Genomic DNA, 18,311 nt, shown 5'->3' on the forward strand with positions numbered 1-18,311 from the left:
GTGAGGCACTGGACCAGGACTCTGGAAAAAGACACTTTAGCTCTTGCCTGAAAGTCCCTGAGGAAACTCCCTCCCTCTCCTTCACGTGGTGCTACTGTGGAAGAAAGAACAGGAACCACCCCAGCCTCACTAGCACCCCTAGGACTACCCTAATTAATCCTAACAAGATTAATCCATTAATTCTTATAGAATCCTCACTTAATTGCTGTGAGGAAGAATTTACTTCCCACTTCGTTGGGCACCCGCAGCACTGCTGCCTCCTGAAGAGGCTTCCACAGGGCCCCGGCTGCGCTTCGCCTCCCGCGGCCACCGGGAAGGGAGAGAGGAAGGAGGTGGCAGCAACACCTCAGGTAGAGGCGGTACGAAGCCAACCACACCTCCCTCTGAGGGGAACCGAGGTAAGGCGATCCCGGCCCCGCCCCGCCCAGCCAGTCCTGCCGCGTCAGGCGGCAGCGGCCCCGCAGGCCCCGCCCCGGCGGCCCTGCCCAGCTGGTTCCACAAGTTTTTGACAGTTTCTTAGCGGCGGAGGAGGGAGCTCGGTCTGTTGCGGCCGCCCTGGGCTGGGGCCGAAGAGCTCTCCGGAGCACGAAGCTCTTCCCGCCGGCCGCCTCCCCGCAGTCACCATGTCCCGGGACCCCGATGAGGTGAACAAGCTGACGGAGAGTACCTACAAAGTGAGTACGGGAGGGGAGGGGCTGCCTGCCGCCGCCGCCTTGGCCGACACGGCGGCTACCTTTGCCCCCGCTGGCCGGCTCCGGTGTCGGCTGAGGCGGGGGCAGGCGGGAGGGTGCAGCGCAGCCTCGGCTCCTCACGCACGAGCGGAGCGAACTTCTTTCTTTCCTCTTTCCTTTCCCTGTGAGCCCTCTCGCCCCCCCCCCCCCCTTCCTTTCCCGCAGTGTGTCAAAGGCGGCTCGGTGCTCGCTCGTAAATGTCCCGGAGGGGTCCGGGACGGAGGCAGCGGGAGACTCGGCCCCCCCCTCGCCCCGTTTGGTCCTGCCCGCGGCCGCAGAGCCAAGAGAGACAGCTCCGGACAAGGCGGGCTTTCAGGCTGGATTCTCCCTCTCTAGCAGGCACAGTTCTCCCGCGAGTCATAGTGCCCGCAGTGTGTTTTGATGATAAAGTGGTTTGGAGATCTTGGTGCTTGTGGTCCTCTGCTTGAACCGTTTATTCGTACCGGCCAGAGCCTAAAAACAGCTTGGCGCTGACTTCAGTTGCTTGCCTGGGTCCCGAGCTGATAATCAGATTTCTGAAGGTACGCCCTAGCTGCCTCACAGCACCGGTGGGTGAGGACAGTCCAGTTTATGTCAGCGAACATGTAAACTTTACAAAATGCCTCGCTATTTGTAGGTTTTAAAATATTTTGCGTATGGGCAGTAGCTGCTGATTAAACTTTCTATAAACTCAGCCCTTCCAAAACACACCAATTCTAATTGTGCAAAGTTCCCTAAGAACCATCCTTTTGGCGAAGTAGCAATGGCAGTGTTGGATCTGTAATCTTCATTCTGTACTGTGTGTTGTACTAGAGAAAGCACTTAAATTTGCAAATGCATTTAATCATGCAAATGAACTTGCAGCTGCAGTTCATTCACAGCTTTGAGCTGAAAGGAAAGCTTTCTGGGGGATTGTTCTATTTTACAATTAAATCTTACTGGTTTACTAATGAATGTTTTCATATTTATGAAGATGTTGTCATTTAAAGGTCTCTGAAAGTATTTACTGTAGTATTTTGCTGTTAGTTTTGTTATTCTCCAACACCCTTAAGGTAACTTTACTCCTTCAAGTAGTCCAGTTATATTGGTGTCATGTATTTGCTAGTTATTTTCTTTGGATTTAAATGTCAAATTCATGCAAAACTACTGAAAAAAAAAAAAGAGATTACTTGCCTATAAATTTTGTCCTCTGTATTTGATGCAGGTCATCTTAAACGGTCTGGTGATTTGTGGTATCAGTTACATTCATGGCAAGGCCATAAGCAAATATAAATTCATCTTTCTCAGAAGAACAGCCTGTAAATACAGGCTCATAGGAGAGAAATGTGCAAAGTTGACTGTTCAGGGCTGTGCCGACAAAGGAATGTCCTACCCTGTCTATTGACTTCCAGAATGTAGCTAATACAGCTTTACAGAGGAGAGGGAAGAAAATACCCTGTGTGATGTAACAGGTATAATATAAAATAAGCTTTAAAGGATGACAGACCTCTAAATAAACAAAACCTGCCTGGTTTTTCAGTACATATTTCCTGAGAAAGTTTACCTTTTTGTTGTTTTTTTGTTTTTAACTTATTCAAGGAGGTAACGTAAGACTGAAATTACCCGCAAAAGCCCAGTAATCCAAAGTTAATGTTGACAGTGTGATGAAATGTCTTCCATGTGGGTATTTTGAGCGATCTGGTGCATTGCATCACATAGCTCGTACTCACAGGCCTGGAAACCCTCCCTCCCTGCCCTCATTAAAAGTTGAAACTTTATCCAGATAAGGTATAAAGGCTGCTTCAGGCAGAGAATGGATTCTCGGTCTACTTTAAAGCAGTTATTTCTATATCAAAGTTGAAATCTTGAAAGTAGCCCTTCACTTCTTACGGGCAGGGAGCACTACTCTGTGTATTTAGCATTTGCAGTGACTAATCACAGCTCCCTCATCTAAAACAAATGAACACCTCTTTGTGCTGTGCTTTAGCTGCAAGGTGAGTGTGCTCTCCTTTGCTTAATAATGCACATGGAACTTCTTCTCTTACTGTTTGCCATCCTAGCAATCCAGCACTTAAAACACCATGCTGGTAATGATAAAATCGGGAGCAGTGTTTGTGTTTCTCCTACCGGTAAGAAGGGCTTGGTATGGGAAAACCAGTGTGGTGTAGCAATGGCATCTGTATGCTGCAGGACCAAACACAGGCTTCTGACTTCTCAAAAAAAAAAACAATTTAAAAAAAAATTGGGTGACCTGGAAAAATAATAGAGAATGAAATTGAATGTAATGCTAGTCTGCTTTCCTTTTTCCCTTTCTTACCGTGCTAATCCATTGGATTTATTCAATACATAGTAACCCATGTTATGCAAAGCTTCAAAATATACTTACAGAAGTCATCGGGCAGCTAAGTAATGACCTTGTATTTTTACCTTGTTCATCTTTTATATTGGCAACAACATTGGAAAGTGAATACCTCAACTTTTTTTTTTTTTTAGTTAACCTGACTAAATAAACAACATAATCCACAAATATATGTGTGCACACACAAAAATCAAGGCTGACGTTTACTCTTTATGTAATACCTGAAGAATCACTTTAATGCGTTAGGAATGGCACGTGCAAAATGAAGCCAAAGGGCGTGGAAGCCTATGACTAAAGAGGGCCACAGCCTCCCTTTTACCAAGGAACTGCTGAGGGGTTCGCTGGTATGACACTGCTCTGCCCTTGAACTCACTGCAGCCATGTGGTGTGCTCTGGAGGGACACTGTATGACTCCCTCATACAGTTGGTAACCCCAAGAAAGATGTTACATGTTGGTGTGTCAATGCAGCTCTTATAGCTTTGTTTTGTCTGCTGTATGTGGGGGAAAATTATTTGGCATCCAACTGTGATACATGCAGTGCAGGGGAAAGGGGACCAAACAGGAAAGTACTGAGTTAACAGACCTGTCATTCTGTCTATGTGGTCAAAGGGCTGGGCAGCCAGCTCCCTTATTGCTCCCATGGTTTGAGGTTTCTGGAGCACTTGATAATAGCATGATAGCTGTAATTCACTGGTGTTGGTAATCTTGGATTTTAAAGGTTTATTTAATTCAGGTAAATCTTACCCAGAAATTTTGATTGTCAACCAAAGTGTAATTAGAAAAAAAATCAGGATGCATCAAAACAACCTTTATTCAGTGGAATGCTGTGTTTGCCTAAGGGGTAGGTATGATTATTTTGGTAGGCTATATTGTTTTATCATGAAAATATATCTGATAAATTCATTTTAAAGTTCCAAATTCCATGTCCCGAATCTATATCCCCGTGTTTTTAAAAAGACTTGCAATGAGATTAAACTACCAGACTTATTTACCAAAATTAAAATTCACTTGTGGTCCTAGCACGTGCTGCAGTAAGGCTGTTATTTTGCATCACTGAAATGTAAATCTGACATTGGGGAAGTGGAGCCTTTGGGAGTTCATGTGTATAAAGTCCAGTTCTATCTTAGTGCATACTATCTCTTGACCTTACTTAGAGTTATTCCTATTTAGAGTCTATCCTGGGTTGCATGTTCATAACCTGAAAAGGTTTGTATTTGAAATGCACTGATGGATGATTAATTGCTGTATTAATCAAGAAATGTTCTGTCAAGGTGACTAATAATTAGTCATAAGAATCAGTCTTTTTGAATAAACACTGGCATCCTGATCTTTTTTTTTTCCATTCTGTTAAACCTGTTTTAAAACAATATTAAGCTAACTTACAGCTGAGATAGCTTAACATGAGATGTGTTGAGAGCTTAATCGCACCCTTCTGAAAACTGTATTGTGGATTTCAAAAGCTAAAGGAGGAAATGAAATGCAATAATGTATAAAACACTCCAAGTACAGTAGAGAGCAATATGATTTACCTTCTACATGGCTCTTCAGATCTTCGCAACTGGGTTTTCAGACATAGACACTGAAGACTTTTTTCAAAAACTTAATTTTACTGTTTTCCAAGTTGAGAGATAACAATTTAAATTATTAGTAGCTATACAAAAGTTATCTATAAATATATACGTTGATGATAATATGAGTAATGTTAGACATCAAGATCTACTCTTTCGGTGCCATTTCTATAGTTTCGGATTTCCACCCAAATACATTGTTATCCACTCTTGCAAAAGTGCCTGCAGGATGTAAACTTGAAGCCACAGGGAGTCTATGCATTGTTTAGTTGTACTCATACCTGCTGAGCTATTGTTCTGTGAGGTGTGTCTTTAAGTAAAAAGCAAAGCTGAGCATTTACAGGAAGGCACTTTTACAATGGATGTCATTTGTTTTGAAGATTAATGTTGTTTATATCACTATCAGGAACTGCAGAAGATATAATACCTACACACAACAAGTGGAAATACAAGGCTTCAGTCAGCTCCTTTCTACCAGGCTGATTAACTCACATTGGCTTCATGTGGTGAAAGGCATATAGCAACTCTTATACCGGATTATATGAGGGTTTAATGACTCAAATGACCAGAGCAGGTTTATCTTGAGTTTTCTTGGAAGGTCACTTTTGCCAACTCTAAAATTCTCTACATAAAAAGATGTTTCCTGTTGCCTGTTTTGAAAGTGTTTCCCTGTATTTCCATTCATCCTAAATAATAGAAAGCTGTAGGAGCTGATCATGTGCCTCCTCTTCTCTTCTGGTAAATTATTCTGTTCATGAGAGGTAGTGTGTCACTAGAATATAGGACACTTCATTGCCAATTAGGAAGTAGAGTGTGTGTCCCTCACTGCACAGACAAATGATGTCTTGTGAACCATTGTCTCTCCTAGGTTGTTTGGTTTTTTTTTCTTTGTGATGTCTAGTTGGATTAAGATAAAAGTTTTATTCCCATGTCATTGTAGAGCATGGCACATAACAAGACTGATATTTTATGAGACTTTTGATAATTTTATATTAGTGGTTGTCTTGATCAGAAGTTCTTTGTTTCTCTGTCTCTGCTTTTTTTGAGATCTGGGTGCAGTGTCTGCCTTGCAGTTTTGCGCTGGTGTTCAGTCCCACTCATTTTCATTACCTTTTCTTTAGACTGCAAGTAAGAGAAGCTGTACAACTGTAAGACATCATATGAAAAAAATAGCTATACAGATGGATTTGAGTGGCTCTTTTCCCCTATAACTTCTGAAGCTGAACAAAATATTACAATCACTTTAACTGATTTGAAATGTTTTGGCAATTATAAAATTTATACCTAGTCCTGAAGAGAGTGTTGCCAGTGACAGTTTTCCTTTTGAAAATGTGCTCTAGATATATGTTCCTGGGCAGTACTTCAAAGGCAGCAGCAATGGTTAACTATGTAAGAAGAGCACTAGAAGCACAGCCAGGTTTTTCTTTGCTTTGAGAATCTAGAAGGAAAAAACGCATATTATGCTTCTCTATATTGCTGAAGAGAGGAAAATCATCTAAGAATTATTTCATTATACCATCTTGGAGACCCAGCAGGGATGGGAGAGGGGGAGCTAAGTCTATCACAAACTCTTAGTAGGAAAGTAGATGAGCCTTGCACAGCGCTGTGAGGATGAGCTAACCATACCCTGCATTAAACCAGGCAAATTCCAAAGGGGAATTTCCATTGCAAAGGTTTTTACTGCTTCTCTGGTTCCCTGGTGCAGACGCTTCTGCTAACAATCAACCACTGTGGCAGTGTAAAGGCTGAAAATCTTCCAGAGGCAGCTTGGTCTGATGGAGAAAAGATCCGTTAGTTGTGTGCCTTTCAGCTACCAAAGGCAGTGACCTATAAATTGTTTCTTCAACTTTTGAGCAGTTTTACGTATATGTTGAACAGATGTGATGACTGGAGCTCTTCCTCAGAGTTTGGTGTGTTTCAGTGGACCTGTTGTGTTTCCACAGTGTGATCTATAGCTGCTATACATGAATGCTCATTATGCATAGAATCAGCTAGTGAAAGTAAGCGATCTGGCTTCAGAGAGGGAAGTTTTTTGAAGGCATTTTTGTTGGGTTTTGTTCACTTCCTCCTAAATTAAAACAACTAATGATGGAGATGCAATCCCTGCTTTCTGTTTGAAATCTGAATTAGATGGCAAGAGAATTGGAATGTTAAGCCCTGAATCCTTAAGACAGTCATTCCAAAATCAGTGTTTTGAGACTAATAATTGCCATGTTACTGTTAGAATTTTTGGGTAGGAAGCAGTGAGGTTTTTACTCTAAGTCCTTGTTATGAGGAGGAGGGTAAGTAGGGATAGGAGCTGTCTTTCAAGACAGTTATTTTCAGCGTCATGTGGCAATTCAAGATGGCATTGGGATTCTTACCTGCCATGGATACACATGGTTTCTACATCATATACACCTTCCTCCCCCTCCATATCCTTGGAACACAGGACTCTATATTCTAACACAATACCCTAATTCACCCTTTTTTCTTTTTTTTGTTGTGATTCACTGGCTCCACGTATGCCAAGAGACATCATCTTTAGTACACTGCTGGGAAGGAATGGCAAGAAGTTGGAGTAGGAAGAAACACTGCTTGGAACAAAAGCCTCACAGTCACACTGCCTCAGCTGCAGGGAGGGCAAAAGAGGCACAGCAGCAACATTTACAGTAGTAAATTAAAGAGTTGTGGCAGGAGGAAGGATGTTCCCAGACACCAGAGCTTGAAATTCCATACTGTTGTTAGAACAGCCTTTGGCATTGTTGGCCCAACCTGAAACACACTTTCCCAAATGATTTCTGGATGTGGTTTGTGAGTTAACACAAATCAAGAGCCTGAGGACACTAGGTAGTTTGTTTGCAGTGATCGTGTTTGGGTGGGTAAGAGCTTAATGGTAAGACCAGAAATAAATCCCAGTTGCATTTAGTTTGTACAAATAAAGGCAGTGGGGCTAGGTATTCTTGTTCTGTGTCTGCTTTTGATGTCATATGTACTACACTACCATCAGAGCCTAACAGGGTTGGGGGGGGGGGGGGGGGGGGGGGGTTAATAGCTATATTATTTTTATTCAATATGACTGCTAAAGTAGAGTTGGTGAAATCTGGAGCTAATTCTTTTCTTCACTTTTTAAATTGACTGAAGTTCAGGTATAGCATTCTATTTGAATAATAATAGTAAAGTTCTGTCTGAATGACCTTGTCTGAAAATAAGACAAATGTGATGATGATATTCCTGTTCTTTCTGGATCCATGTACATACTAAATGGAAATATTTTCATTCTGTTAGTAGTATAACAGACAAAAGCTGGAGACTATTTCACTTGTCTGCGCTTTGTATTTCTCGTAAACAGAAAGCATCTGTTTTGAATTCCTGGAACTTGAAAGTTCTGCTCTGTGAACAGTATCTAGAAACATGTGAGTTGTGTCATAAAAACACTGTCATAAAATAGAATAGCAGAATGGTGTCTTCAGGTATCTCATGACAATAAAATTTTACAACGTAATGTCACAGGTATAGTTTTGTTAGGAAGATTCTGGGAAAACAAGGTCTAGAAGCTGCAAAAACATTAAAGTTTTTCTTCTGTGGAAGTATAGAGCTTCTGTGAAAAATGAATGTAATACAAAATACTTGTTACCAAATTGTTCCTGAGACTCAGTAGTTGCTGTTAAATGAAACTGTAGTTTGTATGGAAGAGAGAAAAGAAAGGATTAGAACATTGCAGTTACTTAACTATTAAATGACCAGGCACATCTGGCAAATTCTAGAATACTTGTTCAAGGTAGTTATTTACATACATGCAAAAGGGGGTTTTGTTAAACAAACGTGCTGTGTTTCAATTCAGGTAGTGATTCTACCCGAAGAAACCAAGAAACCACCAAGTAAGTGAAGCTCAGGGGGCTCTCCTTCAAACTTACTTAGCATTGTTCAGAAGTTAATTGCAACATCCAGGAATACCATACTTTGGAATACCACTATTTATGCTAAATGTGTTTGAGACATCTTGAAGGGCGTGATTCCAAGGAATGAATGACTACTGCATTTATATCAGCATGTCAGCTTTTCTCTTTTTCAGTGCTAATAACAAGATAAAAGTAATTCTGGAATATTGATTTGGGGGAGAGTTTCTGTCTCTGACCAGAAGGAAGGGAACTGAACCTTTCCTATGAGTAGGGACAACTCAGACTTTGTGAGTGATTTTCTTTTTTGGGTGAGCAAAAGCTGCTGCTTCTCTCTTCATCACCCCCCGACTCTGGGCAAGTTCAAATTTGAATTCATGCATCATGGCTTAACTTATTTTCTACTTTCTGCAAAAATTTGGAATGTTTCTATTTAATGGTGTAGCTATTTTCTTGCACTGTGAAAATTCCGGTCACAATTTCTACCACTTCATCAGTTCACAGAATTTGCTAGGTATGAGAGTAGTCATGCTTGGAGCTGCTGGATTTCAGATTCTGGCTGTTTCAGCCAATAATTGTATTTAACAGCCAAAACGGCTGCAGTGGACTTTTTTTCTCCTTCTATTTAAATAAGGTCATCATTTTCTTGCTGAAAGGACCACAGCTTTGCACAAGGAAATGCAGTATTTTCAAACAAACAAAAAACCCCTACTGATTTCCCTTAATGCTCTCTGTAACTTAGAAAAGATAAATAAAGCACTTGTCTCCTGTGATCAGTTACCTGGTGAATTTCTTTTTTTTTTTTCCTTTTCCTAGCATTATAGGTTTTTTTCAGCTCAGAGGAGGGGCACAACAAGAACTCAAATCAAGGTTCTTGTTACTGTCTGACTTCATAAAACAGTTAGTGGGTAGAGGTTTTTCTGTCACTTTTATTTCACCATCACCTACCGCAAGAGAAGGATCTGTGCAAGCTGTGATCACATACTTGACATCTCTTTGTATTATGAGCAGCCAGATTCTTTTTACCCCACTGGAAAGTTTACGTTTTCTTTTTCCTGTTTGTTGATCTTAACTGCTCAGTTCTTCTCCCTTCCATCCTTTGCTCTCCTCTTCCTCCCAAGTCTTCTGTTTTTCACCCATCCACAGACCTTTCAGATGTACGCTGTACATGCAAAACCTAAAACAGACCTAAGTGACACTGAGATAAATACTTCCATCCACTGTTGAACTGCCTTGGTTATAACACAAATCTTTTTTTCTGTTCCCCAGAATGTTATGGAACAGTTCAATCCAGGACTGAGGAATTTAATAAATCTGGGAAAGAACTATGAAAAGGCTGTTAATGGTAAGTCTTCTAGGTGCTAAGTTTAAAATTATATTTATTTCATTTAAATATGCATATTGGATATGAGGCTTGTGTATAAGCTTAATTTCTAAGTTGAACTTTGGATGCGTTTAATTAGGGAAAAAAAACAACAGAAAAGCACAAATACATATGTACCCACTCCACATAAGGTTTTTTAACTGTCCTGCAACAGTTGCATCCCAAACACTTAAACACAGAGCTACTGCAAAATAAACTGAACATCAAGTGTAAATAACACACATTAGAATAATAATATAAAAGGGAAAAAAAACAAGTTTTGTAAATTTGTTGTTTTCTTTTTTTCTCTGGAAATATCGCAGGAGTGGGTTATTTTTTTTTTTTTGTTGTCCATACCAAATCTGATTGTATCTTTTTAATGGAGTCAAAATCAGAATGAATAAATTTGAATCCAAGGACCCAGACTCTCAAACTTCTTGTAACATGGATGTTTACTTCCATTATTGACTTCACAGAAGCTGTCTGCCTAAGAATGGGTTTCGAGGACTGGGCCCTGGATTCCCAAAGCTCTTATTGTAGGACCTGTTAGAGCTTGCTCCATTTCACCTCTGCAGACCTGTTGAGCTGCTTGATACCATATTAAAGCGATGTAAAATCTAATTTTGCCTCATTCAAGTCTGTGGCATATCTTTTCCCTATGTGTAATCTAGTACTCTGAGAAATGTGATACTGCAGAAGTAGTGCATAGCCAAATAGACATTGAAATCTCTCTTCATGCAAATTTTAGACCAGGCTTGAGAACAAGATGAAACTAAAACCTGCTGAAGATGAAAATAGGGAAATGCTGACTTGCATGCAGTAATACCTAACCTGATGGATTAACATTGTGGTTACCTAATACCTAACCTTGGGGATTATACGTAGTACCAGAAGTAATAACAAGTATTTCCACAATTGACTGAAAAATGGTTATACCAGTTTCTGAGGGTTCTGCTTTTCACATGCTTTACTATTGATAAGTTACATTGTGCTGCTTCTCTTTTAATTCAACTTGTCACAACATAACTGTGCACAGCAGCACTGGAGAAGCTGATGGAAACCGTGATGTAGCAAGTTTGTCTTTTAAGACTGGCTGATAAAGCATATCTAGCATGAGTGCTTAATTTCAAGTGAATAAATGTTTACAATGTTGCAACAACTGTTGAGAAACGACATTAAAGTCCTCTTTGGACTCATAAATGGTTAATCTTTTCTCCATCAGTTCAGAGTGGTATAAATAGGTCTGTAACAAGAAGTAAATACTCTGTTGCTAAACAAATACTATGCAGATTTCTAAACAAGTCAGAGTAGGCTGACAACGTTACACTTACAAGACCTTCTGATAGATTTAGAATGTATATTTATACATCTTGAACATAAAAGGTCAAAACTTCTTTTCTGCCGAAGTTGTTTACTAGCCATAGAGCTGGTGAAGAGACTATCCAAGTGGAGTTCTTGATTTAGCTTGATTAGCACAGGAGAAATCATACATTTTTGTTCCTGGTTTAGTGCCTGTATTGAGACAAAAGATTGACTTGGGGGTATCTCCAGAAAACATTACGTAGGAAGAGTTGGAATGGCATAAAATCTTTGCATATGGGTGGCATACTGCTCGTTCTGTCAGTGGCACCAGTACTGTTTTTCTGTTGAGAAAGTTTGAATATAGAGCACCTGTGAGACACAGCTTAGAAATTACTCTTGTCTAATGCAGTAAAGCCTGAAAAACAATCATTGTTTCATCTGGAAGAGTTTCAGGTTTCTCAGTGAATATAGTTAGGTAATCAAAGTTGTCACCTTTGCTAGTAAAAATCACAAAATACAAACCTAAAATACTCTAGTTGGCAATTGCCAGGTATGTTCCTTTCAGAAAAAAAAGTATTCTAAAGTCAGCAGTGAGAGTCTCCTTGGCTTCTACTTTAGGTTGAAAATGTACTCGCCAGTTTGTCCTTGCTATTTCTTTGTGCAGATCAGTTCTAAATACTGTGCAGATGCAAGGCAACAACTGCAGATCTACTACATACGTAAAATGTTTCTCACTACTGGCCTCCTTGCAGTTTGAATGCTGATGTTTCCCTGTTCATATTCTAGCACAACTAGCTTTGCTACTAAAATAGCTATAACCAGGAAATGATTAACTGAGAATAACTGAAACCTTAGTGATATATAAGAAGAGCTTATTAGCTCCTGTAAAACTAGAATTGCTAAACCCCAACTATAAAGCATAAAAGGGGGGGAACTGTCCTGAAGGGATAAAAAGAGGAGGATCCAAGCGTTAACTAGGGTCTGTCTTTTTAGTTGGGAATGTTAAGCCTTCAGATTTCTACTTAAACTATATATACACCTGTTGCCTGAGGTTGTTATTGCGTAAAGTACTTGGAATACTGATTTTCTCTGCCATCCAGAGTTCAGTAATGAAGACAAAAGAAGTCACTTTCCTGGACTGTCAAAATAACTCTGTGCAGAAATTGTATGTATCAGTGCTAGTTTTTCATGTCTGTCCAAGAAACCAGAAATCTTCCACCATTTTAGCTTATTACGTTGCTGAACAATGTAATTTATAATGATTTTAGGTATTGATGGTACATTGAAAATTGAGAAAAGAATGCCAAATGGATTATCTCCATAACCTGAACATCATCTTTCAGAGATTTCATTTTTGAAGTTTTAACTTTTAAGGACTAAAATTTCTGGAAAGTGGAAAAGTTAGTGTCTATATATAGACTCCTCTTATTGCAATGTATTGTTCTGACAAGAACTTGTAATTGATGACAGATGATGACTATACAGTGTTATCCGAAATGGTAATTTTTAGGAATGACTTTATCCAACCTTTCACATTTCACCATTATTTTAAATCTGTCACACCTAGCAACTGCATTCCATCATAGCTTTTTTTTTAAGCAAGTTACTTTTTCATCTAACTTAATAAATGATGGTTTGCTTTTGAAGGGCTCCCTGTCTCCTTCTGGCAACTGTAGGTCCCTTGTCTCGTGGCCAGTAGCCATTTCTCAGATATGTGACTTGGCTGCTTAGTACAGGGCAGAGACCTTGGCATTTCTAGGAAGTTTGGGACTGCATTTCTGGTTTTCCAGTGGTTTTATCTGTACCAAGGAACTTTGTTATGTCCTGACCAATGGCTTATGGCTAAATCTACCCACTGGGTGCTCACTCCATTCATGTAGTCTGGTCTTCTGTCTTTGTCACCTGGTTTCACAAATTAGCATGTAGCTCAGTGACTCATGGAACTTTTTCTGGTAGCAGAATTTCCTTATTGCTATATACCCCTCTCTTACTATGTGCCCTGGATTACAAGATTTTGTAGGAGCATAAAGTAAGGATAATGGAAAATATTTTGACTTTGACTTTCAACACTCTTTTGTGGTTTTTTTTTTCCCTCCACCCCCAAGCTATGGTAGTGGCTGGAAGAGCGTATTATGATAGCCTTGCAAAGATTGGGGATATATCAGCTGATTCTCCAGTTTCTAAAGAATTAGGTAAGTGAAATCGCATTTTTTAAAATCACTTTAAAGTGTTTAAAATATAACCATTACTTTTATTTACCTGCTGGTACTTCACAGCACTGATGTGAAGTAGAGAAGGATCAGAAAAAATATCTCTCTCTTATGTGACACATAGATGGAAGGGATTAGTTTCCTCTGAGGTATATTATTTCTCAAGACACTTATGTTGTGACAAAAATGACTTTTTTTTTTCTCTGCGTTTGTGCCTATGCATTTAAAAGCATCTATTTTTTAAGTTCACGGAATTTTATAATAAATTAATGAATATGGGAAAATGTGTAGTTTGATTTGTAATACAAAGATGAATGTTAAATACCTCAGCAACAGAATACTGGTATGAGGAGTCCTACTGTATGACAGCAGTTCTGAGCTAAATTTTCTGGATGAGTTTAGTTCTACTTCACTGGTTTTCATCAAGTATATCACTGAAAGTTCTCAGATGCATTATATTTATTTTCTAGTTGAGCTGTTGAAAGAGAAACTGTAAAGTCAACGATGTACATTTACAGTAATGTAAAGTTAAGCCAAGTTCTCTACTTTCCTGAAGACAATTTCTGAATTTTTGGAAGATGGTCATCAGTACTTCATGTTGTACTCCTCTGGCTAGTGTTGACATGATACTGCTCAATCTATGAAATTGAAATTGTCATCAAAGTATTTATAATGTTTCTGACAAAAGAGTCTCTAACATCACTACAAAAGAAAGAGGCAAGAACTATGCTGTAATGAGGAAACATTTGTTTAAAGCCTTTGTTTGCTCTTTGACGAAAATACCTTGATAAAGTGTCTTGTGTCTGAGCTTTTGATTATGGGCGACACAGGAGTGTCAGTGATGTCACACGCATCTGCTCCTGTAACTCACACAAGCAGGTTAATTCAGCTGATTAAAAAAGGATGTTTTTACTACATGTTTTCTTCTAATGATTCTGCTGAAGCTGAACTGAGGGAAGACTCTTCTTGAGCAGTGGTTTCTCTGTGCCTGCACACATTTTTATCGTTTGTGCTGAAACCGCTTTTGTGTGAGTGTTAACATTGTGTGTTCAAAGTTGGGAGCGGCAGAACAGCAAACAGTACAAAACAAACAGTCCTAACGCAGTCACTTGCTCTATTTGCTTTGCAGGCTGTTTACAGAAAGCAGAGCTGCTGGTTTCAAACTATAGAATAGCAGAAGTATGAGCAAGTGAAAAGTAATAACAATGCAGAGTATTATAAAAATATCAACAAACGCATAATAACAATTTTTGCCATCAAGCAGTTGGTCAAATGAATCTATTTATGGAGCTTCATATGACTGTGGGATATTGCCTGCTTCTTTGCAAATATTATCATTGGGTTATTTTGAGCTGAATTCTGAAAATAATCAGGTTTCCTTATTATTGGGGACCATACAGAATTGTGATTGAAAAACATACTGTTTGTTTAGCTAGGAATTCTTCCCTGAAATTATAAAACCTTTTTTAGATATACTGTATTGGGAAAGTGTGGCCTTCTTCAGGGTCAGGCCTCTGCCACTGCTTTCTGTCCATCTTAAACTGGTACTGCAGAAAAATATTTTCTTCTTAAGGAAAACAGCAGCTCTGGATTTCTTCCAGCATATAGTCTCTGACAGAATACTTAAATTAGAGGTAAGGAAAGGCAATGAGCATTGGAAAAGGCAAGATAAGGTGGTTAGGAGTCTGTGAGAGATCGTTTGCATTTTCTTGAAAAAGTCTCCATAGTTCTGAAGCTGCGTTACAATACTGAACTATTTAGCAAAGAAAAGTGATACACCCCAGATGGCTCTAAAGTATCTCCGCTTAAAAGGAAAAGAGAATTTACTGCACATTGTAGTATTTAAAAGTACTTGGATCCATGCTAAGCAGTGTCAGATGTGTAAAGACTAGATCAAACCTTACTGTGATTTTGCTTATTTGTGGACCCTGTTAACCCCAGTGGAGTTACTGTAGGTGCAGCCCACTGGAATGATCTCTTCTGTGAGTTTCTTTAGACTTGCCATAAGACATGTTATTGACCACTAGCAGCTCCATCATGCATAATACTTATGCTACCTTTGCCAAAAAAGGGATCAGTAGCCATCAGTTAAGCTTCGTGATATGCCTGTGAACTGCTTTTCTGTACTGTGTTCTCCAGAGCATCAAGTGAGCTGACACAGTAGCTTGTTCTAGAAGAGCTGCAGACTAAAGGTGGCTGGCAAGGAAGCAGAGGAATTTCAGTATCTCTATGTATGCATGTTATCTGGAACATATCTGTAACTTTTTACTTTTCCCTTGCTTAAAATTATAAGGTCTCGTCCTGCATCCCATATTAACTGAAACCAATAGGAACATTCCCACAGAACACAGTAGGAGATCATTATAGGTTTTTTTGGTACTTAAGACATTATCTGGGTTCTTCCCAATGAATTAGATAAACCCAACAGTGTCAAAGTTTAAACCATTTGAGAATGCTTTAGTATTTGAGGACAAATTGAGGTACCGTGATCTGATGTGGACTTCCAGCATTTATGTCTTTGGACAACCTGAAGATGTAAATGTTTTCATTTGAGTAACAAAAAATTACAACATTCAAACTAATGCTTAAAACAAACAAGCCCCTTCCCTCCATGGCTTACTGATGTAACCGCCATCAAGACAATTTGGCTTATGGATGGTTAAGGCTTCATGATAGTGTGAAATCCACAGTGCTGTATTATCTACAGCAGAAATGGTGGCAAAGCATAGCTGCCAAGTAATTTTCTTTGACTTATTTTAAATGTACATGGCTCCCCTATTAGCTCTGTGGTTTGCCCATCAGGTACTTTTTGACTTTCCCTTTTCTCTGATAGCTAGCGTATCAAGCTGTAACTTTGGCAGATACAGCTCATAGTAAAATTAGCGTTCTGAATAATGAACAGTGGAATTAGGAAGGAACAAGGTTTCAGATCTTCCCTGTAACAATTTCACCTTAAGCAGTGACAAATGAAAAATAATATATTATTCTAAATTCAGTCGTATTGAATTAAGGTTCTTACACTTCATTACAAAAAGACTACAAGGCTCAGATGGCTAAACCCAACATTCTTTAGAATTTATGGAGGATCTTTACGGGCACATTGCACTGTCACAGTTCAAACCCAAACCTGCTGGGTGACCTGGAGTGTATTTACTGCCAAGTGTGATGTAAAGATTTGTATCAAAAACACAGTCAGTCCTTCCTTATCATAAGGAAATGCATAACATGGTCTTCCGGTAATGAAACAGTAAAATGGATACCAACTCCCATAGCAAAATAGAAACAGAAATGGAAAAGAAATGGGAGAAAGTAGAGGGTAAAATGCATAAAGGGAAAAGAAGTAGTGGGCCAAAAAATCAAGCAGAAATACCAGAAATTGCTTCTCTTCTGTGGTATGAGATTGGAGCAGAAGAAGGAAATGAGAATTTAATGGAAATCTGGATATTCCAGCTGATTTGGAGCTTTTGTGCTAAGTATCTGTATCTTTCAAGTCTGGTTGAAGCTCTCTGAATCATTTTAATACAGCATAACTTAATATAAGTGGAGGAAGTAGAAGAATATACTGCATTCGTAATATAATCCTTATGAATAAGAGATAAGTTGATTTAGGTCAACATTCCTTCTAATTGTTTGTATTTCCCTAAATTTATAAGCTTATAGTCCCTCAGACTTGGCTATGAGCATTGAAAAACATAACCTGAATTCATGTGGTTCAGGTTATTCTGCAATATGGAATTTGCATATCTTTCTTTCCTAGACACCTTTTGTAAATCTCACCAGGAAGAAAGGACAGGAAACAAGAAACTATGTATAAAAATGATAACATTTCATACTATTCAGATTTCAGCATACCACATCAGCATAGTAAAATTTGGGGGTTCAGTAATTTCACGTAGATCCACTGATACAGTGTAAAAATAGTAACTTCCATTTTGTGTTGCTAATCTATTTTTCTCTTGCCCAAACTATGGGTCTATGAGGCTTATGTTGTACTGATTTTTAGTAGTTAAAATTGTAATAAAGTCTCTTCTAGTAACATTGGCTTTGCTGCCTTCACTTACTCAAGGAATCAAGAAGTTATTTCTTGCTCACTCAATGAATACTACTTCTTGTATCCTCCCAACTATCCCCTTTAACACCTGCCAATTATTGTAATTATTGTGGGTGTAAAGTCCCAGTTTGTTTTGTGGCAACTGTATCTACAGCAGTCACCACAGTTATATTGTGGGCCTGTACGTAGAGCTTATTGCTCAAGAACTACTCAGTGTATATTATTCATTGCTTGTCAAAATATAAGAAGTCAAATTGTAAGAAAAATATTACATTGGGTGGTCTTGCCAGATGGAACAAAAGTGCAAGTTCAGCATGTTCAAAGGAAAATGAGAGAAGACAAAATCTCTTCCCTAATCTAACCAAGACCAGTAATTTGTTTAAAGGTTACTCTGATCTAGGCTTAATGTTTTTCATAGTCTCACTCTGTTCAAACTTACCTGGAAACAGGTATGCAAAAGCTTCTGCTCATCTGCAGTCTGGAATTTAAGAATGTGGGGAAAAATTGTGTTCAGGAGAAATTTTCTGTTTAAAAACAACTAGAAATAACCTAAAGAAGCATGTACTGGATGAAAAGATTACTTTCTCTTGCAGCAGTCACAAGACAGGGAGAGGTGGGTTGAAAAAAACCCATAAACTTCTAGCGGTGCACAGAGTAAGTGTAATTTTTGCTGCCAGGGGATGAGCCCTGAACTGGATGTTCCTCTCCTGCACAGAAGAAAGGACTGTTCTTCAGGTCCAAAAGACATCTTTGACCGCATTGTGAAATGCAGGTTTGCTCACAAAGTGGTGTAATTGTAAAGGTCTCCACAGCTTTGTCATGCTTTGTCAAATACAAAAATCTCTGTTGTGAAGTGACATAGTACATATCCATAGTGATCCTGTAACTAT

The 18,311-nt window shown here is 39.1% G+C and overlaps 1 protein-coding gene across 1 annotated transcript in view; it reads left to right on the top strand.

Moving 5' to 3' along the window:
* Positions 1 to 447: 447 nt before the first annotated feature.
* The window catches only part of BAIAP2L1 (BAR/IMD domain containing adaptor protein 2 like 1), a 38,680-nt gene continuing 20,816 nt past the window's right edge, over positions 448 to 18,311 (top strand). Inside the window, exons 1-3 of the mRNA XM_057416848.1 lie at positions 448 to 674; positions 9,765 to 9,840; positions 13,266 to 13,352. Coding sequence (XP_057272831.1) covers positions 624 to 674; positions 9,765 to 9,840; positions 13,266 to 13,352 — 214 coding nt within the window. The 5' untranslated portion in view covers positions 448 to 623. The remainder of the gene's footprint in view (positions 675 to 9,764; positions 9,841 to 13,265; positions 13,353 to 18,311) is intronic.

This window comes from Pezoporus wallicus, unplaced genomic scaffold, assembly GCF_028554395.1.
Source record: "Pezoporus wallicus isolate ANWC-B61680 ecotype Strahan unplaced genomic scaffold, APGP_CSIRO_Pwel_v1 scaffold_7392, whole genome shotgun sequence".
Taxonomy (NCBI): domain Eukaryota; kingdom Metazoa; phylum Chordata; class Aves; order Psittaciformes; family Psittacidae; genus Pezoporus; species Pezoporus wallicus.